This window comes from Coloeus monedula, assembly GCF_965178545.1.
Source record: "Coloeus monedula genome assembly, chromosome: 6".
NCBI lineage: Eukaryota > Metazoa > Chordata > Aves > Passeriformes > Corvidae > Coloeus > Coloeus monedula.
The window spans coordinates 18658130-18673568 of record NC_138786.1 but is presented as its reverse complement, the minus strand read 5'-3'; the positions used below and the strand labels follow the sequence as shown (position 1 = coordinate 18673568).

Genomic DNA, 15439 nt, shown 5'->3' with positions numbered 1-15439 from the left:
AAAAAGAAAGAAAAGGAAAAAAACCAACCAAACAACAAACCAACCAACCCTGAAGTCTGCTATATAAGTGAAATTGCTTGTGACTGGAATGTGTTTTCAAAGTTTTGTTGGAGGCATCAGTAAATATTTCAAGTAGTTGTAGGTACAACTGTGAATATCAACAGATTTTTTTTATTAGCTGAGGAAATCTCTAGAATGTCTGATTGTCTTCTTCTGCCCATGCAATCCAGGGCTTCACTTCTTTCCAGCAACTGTAATCTTTTACTGATACTGAAATTGCTAATGGATGAGCAAGGATCCTGGCAATAAAAGGGAAGGTCTGGGATCTTAGGTATGTGGTAAGTTTGAGGTTGCAGTGAAGCATACTATCTTCTGCTTCACTTATTAGAAAACATTCCTATTTCTTTCTATAACAAAAGATTCCAGAGATATTCTCAGTTTACAGCCCCATGGTGATACTCTCTGAGCTGGAGGACCTGCAGCCCAGAGTAGAACTGATATTGCTTGACTTACCTGTTTCTCAGGGGGCTGCTTTAATGTGTCTGGCTTTTGGTTCGGGAACTGGCTTTATTGCTCCCCTCCTGAGCCACTTGCGCCTCTCTTAAAGTCTTTGACAACATGTACAGACTCATTGCACCATGTGAATTTTTAGGAGAGAGCAGGATTTAGGGAGGAAACCTGTTGATTGCTGCTTGAATTGACCTTGAATATTTCCAGGGATGGGGCATCTACAACCTCTTTGGACAACTTCCTCCAGTATTTCATCTCCTCCCTCATTGTAAAAAATTTCTTCCTTTTATGTAGTCCGAATCTACCCTTTTTAAATTTAAAACATTACCCCTTATCCTATTGCTACAGGTCCTATTAAAAAGTCAGTCCCCATCTTTCTTAAGCCCCATTTAGGTACTGAAAGACTGCAACGAGGTCTCCCTTGAGTCTTTTCTTCTCCAGGATGAACAACCTGAACTCTTTCAGCCTTTCCCATTAGGTAAGGTTCCAGCCCACTGATTCTTTTAGGGCCCTCCTCCTGACCCACTCCCAACAGGTCCATGTCTTCCTTGAACTGAGGACTCCAGAGTGGGATGTACTATTCCACATGGACTTTCATCAGAGCAGAGGGGCAGAATCACCCCCTTCAACCTGCTGGCCATGCTGGCCAGTACCCCCAAGTCCTTCTGGGCAGGGCTGCTCTCAATCCCTTCATCCCCCAGCCTGATAATGGAGGTTGCCCCAACCCAGGTGCAGCACCTTGCACTTGGTTTTGTTGAACCTCATGAGGTTTCCATGGGCCCACTTTTAGAGCTTGCCCAGATCCCTATGGATGGCATTCCATCCCTCAGGTGTGTTAACTGCACCACTCAGCTTGGTGACATCTGCAAATTTGGTGAGGGTGTGCTGGATCCCACTGTGTATGTCACTGATGAAGACACTAAACAGTCCTGGCCAGGGCTGAGCAGAGACTGAAAACCTGTGGCAGTGTGAGGCTGTCAGGTTAAAAATCATCTTCTCACTGTCTTTGCTTTGCTCTTAGTCATTTATATTCATGCAAAATGAATATACAAAAGCAAACAAATCAAAGACTCCATCACAAGGCTTTTTTTCCCTCCTAGCTGAAACAGCCAGCCTGGCCCTGAACTTTGGTTCACCCTCCAGTCAGAAGAGATAATGTTTCTCTTAGACTTCTGGAAGAGGTACAGTTTCTACAAAACCTGCATCACTGAAGCAAACATAACCAAACAGTAGCTGCAAAGAGTGCATTGGGTGAGGAAAAAAGACATTTCTCTTCAGGCACGTTGCTGAAGAAAAGGACAGGCAGGGCCAAACAGGTTTGATTAACGCTTTTATGTGGTGATCTCTGTATGTACATGAAATTAAAAAGTTGAGCATTTGGAATATATTCTTCAGGTGATTGTCCTTAGCTGATTTCAGTGCTGTTGCGTGAAGCAAAGCTAGTTAACTCACAAAGATCCTGCTCTTGTAGTAATGTTTGATCTTAGTCATTTTGTTCACTGAAACTACTGGGAATGGCTGTCACCTGTCACGCGCATGCCTTTGCACACCCCTCTGCTGCAGAACAGGAGCAGTTGTCACATACATACCCTGTTTTATATAATATATTTCAGTAATAGCTTCTAGCAGGATTCTTTAAAATTTATTCTATTTCATGGATCACTTCTTAACAAAGTCTGTTGAGGTCAATGCAGAGTGGGTTGTTTCATTAGGAGGATAGAGCAGGTATGCAGAATTTTGAAGACAATGACAAGAGGCATTAGTGGGGGGAAAACCAGTGCAACCATTAGAAGACTTACAAGACTAAATTAATGAGGATGTGAATTAGAGGCTGCATTTTGTGTGAGCTGAAGGGGCCGGTGTCTTGTGGTTGTGAGTGTTAAATCATGGAGGAGGAAGAGAAAGCACTATACAAAATAATTCAAAAGAAAAGGAAGGCCTGATCTAACATGACATTGAAATACTGTTGGCTTCAGTTGATGGGTCCTTTGGGTCCAGAGGCATCACACACAGTCAGGCATGAGGAGGAGAAGGCCTGAATGTGGAACAGGCAAAGAAGTAGCTGGGTCTAGAAAAACACGGTGCACCAAAGGAGGAGCTAAAGGTGAGTAGGAAGCTGAAGAGGGCCAGAAAGCAGCTCTCACCAAAACCATGGGGATAGGCAGGTTCTCTTGGGATCCCTAGTAGAAAGTTTTGACGTATTAACCATCACTAGAGCTCAGAGCACACACAAAGCCCGCTCCAGCCTCAGCAGCAGCAATGTCCCTGCCCTGGGGGTCAGTGTCCAGCAGCACTCCCCAGCTGCAGCCCAGGCTGGGACTCAGGACTGCTGCTCATGCTCTCATGTGTATCTGTTGTAGGGGTATTGCACGTACCCCATCCCGACTGGCCTAGGTACCCATGACCCCTTTAAATGGGACTGTTGCCATGACCAGTGGAGGTGATGCAGCAGGGGCTGGCAGCAGCAGGAACAACTGGGGAAACCAAGAGTAGAGTCAGCTAAGGGAGGTGGGAGCGTGGTGTGGGGTCCGTGGTGGCTGCAGCTCAGGGTGAGGTGGGAAGTGTGTGCTGAACAAGCTGTGTGTCTTCAGATGAAAGCTGAAGCCTTGGCTGCTCAGAGAAAGGGTGGAGGGATAACACAGTTAAGAGATCTGCCCCTGATGCCCAAACCTTTTACACTTTATTGCCTGGAGCCCACCTGATGTCATTAGAGTTAGACTGCTGCCTCCTCTCTTTCAGGGCCAGGGTTTTGGCTGGAGACGTTGAAGGGTTACCAGCCCTCCACTCAAACTGGCAGGGACAGAGTTGTTATAACCTAAATGGTAGCGTGCCACCAGAATCAATACAAATTGAACCTCTGCTGGCAAGACTGCACAGTGCTTGTTTTCTTGTGGAGAGGAATCAATATGAATTGGCCACAGGATGGGAATATAGAGATACAGCTGGGGAGAGAAAAAATAGATGTTAAGCAGAGGTGAACAGAGGTCACTAGGTCCAGGCTGTGATTTTAGGCTCAGTGATTAACAAAAAGTTTTGTGAGAACTCTAATTCACCTGCCCTTTGAGTCACCCTTTACACACAGTGGCCCAGTGATGCAATGCTTCCAAGGTTTATTCTTCTTGGTTCACGTATTACTTTATTGTTAAACAGCTTAAATGTCAATACTGGTCCCAGCATGCCCCTTCCACCCTCTTTGTACCAGGGATGGGCAAGAGTAGAGTACACCAGCCCTTCTCTTTTTGTTGCTTTGATGCCTTTTCCTGGTCTTAAAATCAAGAGTCATACACGGTTAGAAGGGGAAAAGGGATTTTACCTTGGTATTTATTTTAAGGATCCTTAGGTGCGCACATCCAGGTCAAATGCATCAAGATGCATCCCGCTGAATGCCCACCCCAAAAGATTGGGTATAACATTATAGGTTTTACTAATTAGCATATTTATCAAAGATTCCCCAAGGAGAGGCTCAAGTGAGCCCCTCCCCAAGGAGCCTTCCCCTGGATGGTTCTATCTTGGTTTACAGAATGTGTTCTGGAGAGGACCTTGGGGTCTGGGGCACACTGATCCCTGGCTACGAAGCTTCTAAAATGTTTAGTCTCTTAGCTTGACAAACAAGCCCAAGAACGTAGGGAAAAAGCACTAGGAATACAGAAGTTGTAAAAAAGGTATAACAGGGGCATAAAAGAGAAGGCAAAAAATCTTCATGGCATCAGCTTTCCCCCAGTTCCCATGCAAGACATCACTCCATCATGGAACCATGTCATCCAAGCTGCAGCTAGCCTGTTGGTGAAACATTGCTGTCTCAAGGATTTCCCATTTAGGTTAGTGATTCTGATGGGGATTCCTAGCATGGAAGATTTAATAAAAGAGTGATTGTAATGTCTATATCCCAAATGACTCTGTTTCTAATTAGCTGTTGGTATTGTCATGAGAAAGAACAGCAACAACTTAAGAACTGCATTTTACACTAAAGTGCCTTTAAAAAGTTGTCATTTCCATGAGGTGTGCTACGGGATGATGGTGAAAAGAGGCTGGAGAAAAAGTACCCTTTATTGCAAGGGTTATGTGGGACCTCAGCCTTCCTCAAGCATTTTCTGCATCTGTCTGAACTATATCCACCATGTATTGATGTTTATTACTTTTTATTTAGAAGAAACATTTAGAAACTCTCCCTTCTACCTCAGATCTTGGCTTTATAAATTATTCCACCCATATTAAGGACTTAATTCTCTTAAGAATTTATGATTTCTTCCCTTCAGGAAAGGTAAAAGCAAGTGATTTCTAACCCTTTTCTTATCCAGATAGCAATGAGCTGCCTTTGGGGCTTTAGTTGCCTAGTTTACGGTAAATATGCCAAATTCTCCTCTGTTAAATGCAGTACCATGGGCACCCTTGTTAAATAACAGTTATCTGACTTGTCACTGTTTCAGCATAATTTGTGTGCTGAGCTGTACCCAGTTTTTCTTTCACCATTTAATGTGAAGCTCTGTGCATAGGCATGTTTGTATACTGACAGAGGATGTAGGAAATATTTGAATCATCTTTGGGTTTCTATTGCCAAACTGGTCTAGTTGTAATACAGGTGTGGCGAAAGGCTGGGGGCAGAACTGTTTGGTACCACAGGAAAAATTAATACTATATTGGAAACTCAGACCAAGAACAGATCTGTTTCCACAGGACCATCTTTATGTGCTAGGGAAGGAAGATTCCTTTAAGGGGACAGAGTTCATATTGTGCAGGAAAGGGAGGGAAGAAGAGCAGAAAACTGACCTCCATCATGGCTCTGAAGTGTCTCTAATTTTAGAGATAGGGAAATCAGAAAGTGGAAAAGCTGTAAGTCATCAGAATTACTGAAACACATGGTGCAGGAGTTATTACCCGTGTGTTTTGTGCTCAGGTTCTTTCTCTCTAAAGCTTGCACTAGGTACGGTCAGTGTATTTATAGTTTGTGGAGGAAATGGAGAGAATTAATTAGACTCTAGGTTTGCAGTTTATAAATTAAGAGAATTAGAGGATGGTTTGCAGGGGCAAACTGCTCAGGCTATGTGTAAAACCAGCTCATTTTACTTCTACTAATTTGTTCTTTAATTAATTGATGTCCGTGTCTCTTGATTTATGCTGAGACTGGCAAGATGCTTCATGAAGAAAACCTGTTTTCATTTTGATTAATTCTCTGCTGGGCAGGCCTTTAAAAAAAAAAAATGTTAGCCAGCCATCTTTTGACTTGGCTCCAGTAGGTTACAGTCAAAATCAAAAGGCAGACAGAGGAGGAGAGGAGGAAGGCAGAGAGGAGGTGGCACATAACGGAGACAAGTGAGTTACTTGCACAGGGAATTTGAGGCCAAAGATGGTAAATGAGTCTTGCTTTTCTGAGTGTTAATACTGTAATTGTCACAGTTTCAGTAAGATTTTTCCTTCACGAAGAAGTTGTGTGGCACATTTTCAACTCTTTACTGCCTGTGGGAGCTGTCAGATTTTAGGGAAGTGCTCCCCAGCGTACGGAGCTGGATGCCGATCAGTGCCTTCTGACAGGGGGACAAATGAGCTGGCCACACGTTGTGCTGAGTGATGATTCCGTGGGACTGAGCGAATTAGGAACATCCCGGTGATGGATCTGCAGCGGAACAAACGAGCCTTCCGGCAAGGGGAGCATGGCCTGTCCTGACCCCGCTCCCCGCGGAGCATCCCCAGCGCTTTTGCGTACGAAACCTTCACAGCACTTACTTATTCCCGTTCCTTTCGGCAGCGCCGCCTGTGTATCCGGGCAGCCCCTCAAAAGCCACCTGCACCCAGGTTCGGGCTCCGCGCGGTTTCCCCGTGCTCAGAGTTTCGGGGCAGGGGGAGGGAGCCCGCGGCCCCGGGCGGGGCTGTGAGGGCGCGGGTGCGGGCCGGGGCCGGGCCGGGGCGGGCGGGGCGCGGCCGGGCGGGCGGGCAGCGCCATTGGCGCGGCGCTCGGAGGAGGGGCGGCTGCACCGGGAATGGAGCGCCGGGGCTGGCGTGCCACAGGCGCCCGCCGCGGGAACGGGATGCGGGAATGCGCGAAGTGAGCCCGGCGGCTCGGGGCACAGCGATGTGGCCGGGAGGAAAGGGCCACGGCAGCTGCTCGCCTTTCGGATAATTCCTGCCCCTGCCGCGGGTCTCGGGCAGCGGCACTCTCTTGTCTGTGTGTGGCATGTGGAGCCGGGGTTTTATATGGCATTTGCGAGCCGAGCGAGGCCACGGTTCCTTTTTTAAAAATTCTTTGCTCTGGGTACAGTACATCTCTCTCTGATTTTTCCTTCCCTGATAGCGGGGTGGGCCGGGAGGGACGATCGTGACAGTGACGGGAATGTTTACTTGTGCAGAAGTCTTTCTCATGTGGAAGCACGCTGCTCCCTAACTCCTGGCTAAGCAGACTTCAGTTCACCAACTTTGCTGCCGCACAGCACGCGTAACTCCTTGGCAGGATGGCAGACAAAAGAACAGCTGGTGCAAAGCAATAGGGGATTCCTAGCGAGGAGGAGGAAGGAGGATCACCAGCCTTTCGCCCGACGGCTGTCAGAGCACCAGAAACGGGACAGCTGAAGCCACCATGCGCAGGTCCAGCACCGATGAGTCAACCTATCACAGGAGCCCTTCCCTGGACAGCAAGGATTACAGTTTCCCAAATGGCGCCTTCCGTCGCTACAGCAGCATGTATGGTGGCCAGTTTGGGGCTGCCAGCAACTCTTTTTTTGGATTTCATACCAACCCAGGCCCGAAGGCCACCAAGGCTAAGTACACGACCCCCAAGGGAAACAAGTACGTTGTCTTTTACCTGGATCTCTCATTTATTTTTCTCCTAGAACTGAAGAGGTGCAGCATGGCTCACAACTGCCTGCAGTGTATCAAGTACCTAATGTTTGTTTTCAACCTTCTCTTCTGGGTGAGTACATGTTTGGAACCGTGAGACGGTTGCATTTGTGTCTGTTTACTAAGACGGAAGGTGAACTTGTTGCTGCTTTTAAACTTAGGAGTTGAAAAAAGTAGTGCCTAGGCTACTGTTTCTGTGGCCTCATTAATTGTGTAGATAACCTACTGAGGGTTTTTTTCATCCTCTCATTTCCTGGCCCTCAACTGTGTTTCAAAACTGGTACAGGATGAAAGGGTGTATTTATAGAGGTCAGTTGCATGAATGCCTTCATCACTTTGTTCCAGTGAGAGCTGTACACTTTTTTTCGTGCCCTGATCTTTTATTCTTATATGTGTTTGCCTCAAAAGTTATGCATGGTCCTAGAGAAATCGGTGGGGCCATTTATGCTTGTAAGTTGAGCACGTGCTTACATCCATTGCTCCATTGCTGATGGCACACTTGGTACATCACAGCATTAAAGCCTGTATCGGGAATCTCTAGGTAATCATTCTCTGTTACAGTCAGTGGTGGGTCCTGGCATTGCCATTCCCTGTTGAAGACGTGGGTGGAGAGAGAGCAGAGCACTCCTCTCTGCTTCTGGGGCTGCTACTCTGTGACAGGAGCTTATCAAATCACTACGAGGCATGCGTGTGTCATCATCCTTTTAATAAATGAGGTGGATCTCAGCAAAAAGGGTGGCTGGGCACTTCACTCCCACGTAATGGAGTGTAGGTTGTAGCTGGAGACTAAAGAAGTGCAGTGCAGGGGGATCCAGTGCTGTTTGTCCTGTAAGAAAGGGAACAGCATATTTGCTAGGGCAGGACGGGATTTCTAGTTCAAGTGTTTCTTGTCCAGAATCCTGCGTGGGAAGGTCTGTTGCAAGATCCTCAGGAGATGCCTTTAAATGGCTTGTTCTTCCCAAGTGGCTTATTAGCATGCTGAGGGAAATAAGGTGTATTACAGAGTGACACCCCTCCTGTCCTGGCACTTAAGGAGGGGGTGTGTGTTTGCAGCTGGGTGTTACTGTATCTGTGTTGCTGGTGGTCTATGCTCCCGTGAGCTGTTGGAGGTGCTCGGGGGGCTGTGAGTGAGATGGAGAGAGCTGTTCTCCAGTGTGCGCTGCTGTACAGCGGTTCAAAGCCAGGCGTGCTGCAGTGCATCACAGAACACAAAGTGCAGGCAACTTCTGCTGACCCAGGTAATACCGGGGTGTGATAAACTAGTGCAGCTCCCCTGAACTGGCACAGCTCTAACCAGGGCTGTGAAACACAAGGAGGGTGCTCTCTTTGCATCCTACGTAAAGCTGGTGAAAAGAGTGTTGGTAAGGCTGCATTCTGTCTTTCAAGACTAACTGTGGTTGCTGCTGCTCCCCTAAAAATCATCTGATATTTATTGCTGCTTACTCCAGACCTTTCTGAAAAAGACAACTGCTATCTTTCATGCATTCTTGTGCGTCTTCTGACTGTCCCTGGTCGAGATTATGGATAGCACTGACAGTTAGTTGAAGTGTGTGCTAGAGAAAAGCAGTAGGATGCTGGCATTAATAGCTCTCTTCAGGACTGTGCACAGCACTGCCTCAAAGGATACAGGCGGTCTGGTTCCTCTTGCAGTGTTCGTCTTCCACTGAAACATATCTGTGTGATAAGAAGAGGTACTGCTGCAAGTAATGTCTGTGTCTTTACAAAGGCAAGGTGTGTTTATTTACAGATGTACGGTTGCACATAATATATATCTTTGGCATGCTTTTCACTAGGAAAGCCTTAATGCTCTGGGGGAGAAAGAAAGGTTTCTGTCTCCTCCCTGAAACCATCAGAGCTGCTCCAAGCTATGCTTGGAGGGAGAAAAAAGATGGGGGTCCCAAAAAGAGAATACCCATGTGGCAGCCAGGTTCTTGGTGAGCTGAAGCAGGGGAGTGGGCGGTGTCAAATGCTGCAGCACGATCTCTGTTTTGTTTCCCTTTCACATGCTACCTGCACAGCAGGAGTGATGGATGATGATCATGTCCAAATGAGGTTTGCACAGCATGTAGTTATAATAGATGCAGCTCTTCACCTTCTCACAGTGAAGAAAGTAACTAAAAAGAGATGATTTTTAAAGGTACTGGCTAGCCTCTCCGTAGTATAAGCAGAAAAAAATTTCCATTTCTAGTGATCAGAAATCTTAGAATGATTACAGGTTGATGATGCTGTTTTGTTTTTCATCTTGTTTTCAGTTATCTGTCATGTTTTACTTTGTGAAATTAAAGGAAAAGCATCTCTGCAAGAAGATAGGATTCTCTTTGCATACATGCTCACAGAAGTTTTGCTGGTTCCACCTTTCCTCTCCACCCTTCTCTAGGTAGCTGGTTAGTAACAGACAATAGTTTAAGTAGAACGAAGATTTTTTTTTCATGTTTTGAGAGCAGTCATTGCATTAAATTAATTGTCTATTACAGCTTGTTCCTGCTTTTGAATCTGTTTTGAGAAAATGCTTTGATTTCCATCAGAAATCATATTTTCATCATCTTCTTCCTGTTCCTATTCATTAACTCCAGTACATTTTGTGCATCCCTACAGCCTATTTCCCAGTACTTTCAGCTGTCTTTCCCATAGCGTGGCAGAAAACAGTCCTCAGCCCTGTGCAACTCCAGTGGGATTGGTGCTGCATTTCTGAGGATAAGATCCTTTTCTTATAATACTGGTGAATTTATAGGAAGCAGATTCTCTGAGACCTTGATTTTAAATGTTCCTGGCAAGCTTTGTTGGATTAGGAACTGTGCTCATGCTGTAAAATGTTTAAAAGCTGTTGTATAGCTGTGAAAACAGAGCAAATTTCTCCTCCTCTTTCCAGTGGTTAAAGGGAACACAAAGCTCCTTCACAAGTGTCAGAGGCTGAAGTGCCTTGTCAGTGTTGATGCTGAATCAGTCCATTGGTACAGCAGACTAGCAGCTATTAATGTAGAGAAAAGAATTGGATATTCCTAGAATAGCTCATTTCTCCATGAGGAGTCCTGCACAAATTGCTCTTGGTGCATTTGCAACTACTCTGGGGTATTAAGGTCCTGAAACATGGGCAAAACAATATTGGAGAGCAGCACTGCTTCTCTAATGGGAATTGCCATTCAGAGGCCATTTCCTGGAATAGTGCCAGATGCAGATGAGCCATCATTGTATCGCTGCACTCACTGGTTTGTAAGCTCCCAAAATAACTTTTGTCACCTGATACAGAATACTTGCCTGGCTTCATTCATTTTTATGGACTTCGATTTTCACTTGTTGAATTGCTGAACCCTTGAGACTGAAGAGCACCTCAGAAGATCACAGAGCAGAATATTTTTCATAATGAAATATTTATATTTCTCTGTGATGTACCCAGGGAAGAACATTTGTTTTCCACATTCTGTCCTCCAGACATGGGTTTTCTTTACAGTCAGTAAAATGAACTTTTTTCTTTCTGTGCTTTTCATCCAAGGCTCTGGTGCCTTCTCTTTTTTTAAAAACTTTTTCTTGTTGAAAAAGGTGGGATGTATCCTAAAGGCTCAGTGAGTGCTGTAGAAAGAAAAATGTCATTCCCTTAATCCCCTTGACTTATGCAGCATCCCCACTTGCTTCAACTTTAGCTCCCAAACCTTTAAGACTCAAAAAAGAAAGCACACTAGCTGTGCTTGTGTTTCCAGTGGCTTGTGCTTTCCTTAGATCCTGTGCTAGGGAAAACTACCTAGAGAGTTAGCAATTTGCCCTTCAATTAACTGAGTAGCTATAGCTGACTCTTCAGGTAAAGCTTTAACCAATAGAGAAATTCAAAAGCAAAATGCTGTTGTTAAAAATCTAGTTATAAAGAGGAGATGGCAACAAAAAGAAAGGAGGCAAAAAAGTTTATTATTGATCAGACTTACCATTAGTTATTTCTATGCATGTGTCTTCTTTCCATTGTTAAAACATACTACAGTTGTATGCGCTACAAAGCAGTCAGAGCCTTCAAAAAGTTTTGATATCCTTGGGTAGGCTCCCAAAGACGCAGCGAAATAATCTCTGGTCTCTTGAAAACTTGGGAGTTGCCATCTGCTGGACACGCTATGGCTGAAATGAGCAGCTGGAGCTCTGCTTTTCACCTTTTTGGATGAAGAGGTGAGGTGAGGCACTTTGCTTTCTTTTGCTGTTTGGTCTGTATTAAATTCCCAACTAATGCAGCCCTGGGAATGCTTTATCTTGGTTTGTGAGACACAAAGTACAAATCTGGAATGTATGAACACAGAGCCAAGGAAGTGGCAGGTAGCAGTAGTGAATGCACCAGGATCTGTATGGGAAAAAACATAAGAACCTGTTTAATCTGATTCTAGGGTCCAGCTCTGGGTTTCTTCCTCTGTTTTTGTTGCTGCTGGTGGTTTGTGGACCACCAGAGCTTTTGGGAAGCTCTGCACTAATGACTACTGCTGGCCTGGTGCACTGGTGATACTGCCAACATTACTCACATTTAATTAGAAGGAGAGGAAGTAATGAAAATGAGAAATCCCTCATTACTGGCATAATTTTACTTTCTTGCATTTCAGCAGCACAGGTTGTGTTGTAAGAACTATGAAAATGTTTATAATATGTGGAAGACTGACTGCGCAGGACAGCTGGAGAAAGGAACAGCTTGATCTGAAAATGCACCATGGGGCACTGGATTGTATTTGAGTGATCCTGGCCAAATTTGGCCAGAGGGTAGAGGCAGAGGGGTGTCTCTTCATTTCACTATACCTTGTTGGGCGACCATCTGACATTACTAGCTTTAAAAGAGCTGTTAGCTGGAAGGTGGAGAATTTTGTAAGAGAAGTAGCTGATTTTCTTGAAGTGCATTCCTTGTCCTTCATCTGCATCCTCCATCAGTCAGCTGAATGAGATTGATGGTTAGAACAGCCAGAAGCTCTATAGATTGTTAGTGGCTGAGGGCAGCAATCATTTTGTGGTTACACTTGGCTTCAGTTTTAAGTTAGTGGAAAAAAAATTACCAATAGAGCAGTAAGCCATTTTAAAAGCAGGGCCCCCATTTCATCATTGTTGTGTGCACATATTCTCTGATGGGCAAGGGCTGCAGCTCATCCCATGGAGCTGAGCTTACCAGCTGCAGCTGCTGGGTGCTCTTCTGCACACCTCAGTCACATCCCCACCAGCTGGGTGCTGCTCTGAGAAGAAAGTTTGATTGGAAGTAAGACAGTCTGTGTGTTTTCAAGTGTGTAAGAGGTGGATAGTGACAAACAAAAGCTTGTTTAATCAGCAAAGCAGACTTTGCTTCTGTGTAATTAAAACATGGGAAGCTTACCCCAGAATGTAGTTTTCTCTAGCTGCCTCTGAGTTTCTGATTCTCCCTTGTTACTTGCCCCTTCCAGAAACTGCTCAGTATGATTGACACCTTGTCTTTCCGAGGGTTCTCTGAGGATGCATTTTTGAGGAGCATTGCCTTTAAAGAAAGGAGACTCATTTGATGTGGGAATTACAGACTTCAAGAAAATGGCATTTCTGTGAGAAGCAGAGCTATTGATGGCTGATCTCAAGTGTGAGAGAGAGGTGATTATATTACCTGATGTCTGATTTGTATGGGCACCAATTAGAGGCTTTTCCATAGTGGCACCATTCATACAGTCCCTTTGCTGTGTGGATCCTGATGTCTAATAGGGACTGAGGGTCATGCTGGGGTCATATCTCCTGGTGAAGGCACTGCTGAGGGCTACAGTTGCTATCTAAATGCATACCTCCTGAAAACTTTTTGGAAGTTAATGACTTCAGAAGAATGCCTATCTGTCAGATCAGGCTAACAGTGGGAAATGGGTTCACAAGTTATTCATGGGATACTCAGCCAACACAATTCTTTTTCATAATCTTCTTTTTTCCTTAGAAAACCAGGTTCAGAAGGCTGCTAATAGAGCAAAAAAATTAACCTTAAAGTTGACCATATAATAGATACCATTTTCAAATTGCTTACTGTGAGCCAGTTCCTGCTTCTGGTGCTCATGACAAGAGCAGTTTCATAGCAATTGGGTATGTTTGCTGTCATATTGATAAGCAGTGAGTAGACCCATGGGATATGGCCATGCTGCAGGTGTGGACAAACTGGCCTTTATAAAGCGGTGAGTCAGAAGGCTGCAAACATAATTCCCTTTTCTGGACAATGATAGATACTAAATGTATTGCAGCCAATACTTTGACCTACACAGAGGAAGAAAAAAGGCAGGTGAGATAATTTTCTCATTATTCCTCTTCCTTCTTTTCTTGGCTTGAAGACTTTTGAAGGCTAGCCAGTGCTTCTTACACAGGACTTCTCATCACTGGGGCCATGATCAAAACTGGAATAACTGCTACAACATATGCTTATTCTGCCCATGTGTTACATCCCTTTCATGCCCTTTGGGTCTTTATTTTAGAAGAAGAAAAATCCCCTGACCTTTTGGCCAGGGGATTATTTGCAACTCTGTATCCACAGAGTATATAGAAGGATAAAATCCCAGTCTCAGTTTGTCTCCAGACACTATTGTTTAAATCATGATAGCTGTTATTACTACAGTATGATTTATTTATTTAGAACCAAACTTTTGGCTAAGGTTGCAAATCTGTACAAGTTTGAATAATATACAGTATGTCCATAAAATGTATAAAGACACTTCTCTCTGATATTTGTGGTGTAAAGTAAACACTGCAGGGTTAGAAATGAAATGTGGCATTGGGTGGAATGAATTCTACATATTCATGAAGATTGGAGACAGTAAATTGTATTCTTAGCATTGTCCTGTAATTGTTTCTCTGGGAAATGTTAAGCCATCATAAGATGCAACAGAAGTAAATGAAATTGAAATTGCAGCTTGTAATTACACTGTCCTACTGAAACACATCTTAAGTCTGTCTTCTTTATAAAAAACCAACACTCTCCAAAAAACCCTCCTCACCTGTGTCAAGTGTGAATGCATGCAGAGCCTTGTAACATGAGTTTCAGCTGAGACTTCTTCTAAAGATGCCATGCATTTGAAATAGTGGTTTGAATGAGCCACAGGGTTTGATATACAGTGACAAAGGACCAGAATGACTCAATCTTTTAAGTTTTTGTACACAGACCTTCAAAACTTTTGGATATTTGTTTTGTTGAGTTTTTTGGTTGGTTGGTTGTGGTTTTTTCCCCCCCTGCTTGCTTTTCCAGACTGCTCACAGAGCCCTTTTTTGTTCTCAGGCACTTTAAATAGAGTGCAGCTTCCGCAGGTATTGGTCTGTGCTGTCTTAATGTTGGAGTCTCTCTGAGCTGTATGATATTGAGTGAGTCACACACACTCAGACACACACACAGTTACACGATGCTGTGGCAGAATCTGATGGTGGCTCCAACTTGTTCTACACTTTCTCCTTCCTTCTTCAATTGCCAGTTGTTTTGTCCTTGCTGTCTTACATGCTATTTAGAAGGGTGAGTGTGGGAACCCAGAATGCAGAGAAGTGTTATATTCTCAGTAAATGCATTCATTCACTACTCTACGAGTGCCACAACCAAGTTCCTTTTTGTGCTGCTGTGCTTGGAAAGGCTCAGTGGCTTCCTCCATAGGAGGCAGTCCTGGGCTTCAGAAGTTCTAAGGGTTTTTCCCCTCCCATGCTGTGCTCTCCCATTAGTGGTACTTGCAATTTCCAGTCTTGTCACAGTTCCTATGACAAGCTGGAAGGCACTTGTAATAGTGGCAAGGCTGAAGTCTCCTTGGCAAGCACCATACGTGAGTGTGTTTGGTTTTGTTGAACATTTGGATTTTTCTCTAGGTCATCTTGCTATAGAGCATTTCTCTGACATTGCTGACACTCTTTACTCCCTCAGTATTCACCACTGGCTGTTTTGAAGGTATATACTGGGGGAGATGGACTTATGGCTCTTCTATAAAACATAAAACAGCTCCAGTTTGTTGTGAATTGCTGAAGCATTCAAATAATTTTTTGATTTTCTATCAGTAACAATTTTTTAATATCCTCCTTTCCCCTGGTAGAAGTTAGAACTTTAGATGTGGTTATTCGTGGCCATTTTATTACATTATTTTTGTCCTAAAGTCCCCCAACAAATTAACCTTCAGTTCCATGGTAT

At 44.4% G+C, this 15439-nt stretch overlaps 1 protein-coding gene across 2 annotated transcripts in view; it reads left to right on the top strand.

Moving 5' to 3' along the window:
- Positions 1–15439, top strand: part of TSPAN4 (tetraspanin 4) — a gene marked incomplete at its 5' end in the record, with an annotated part of 427484 nt that overhangs the window by 228598 nt on the left and 183447 nt on the right. The window contains one exon of one of the 2 annotated variants that reach the window (XM_082283545.1): positions 7332–7411. In XM_082283545.1, the coding sequence (XP_082139671.1) occupies positions 7349–7411 (63 nt within the window). Of the gene's footprint in view, positions 1–7078; positions 7412–15439 lie in introns of those variants that run through there. The other variant, XM_082283544.1, reaches the window with a different exon arrangement.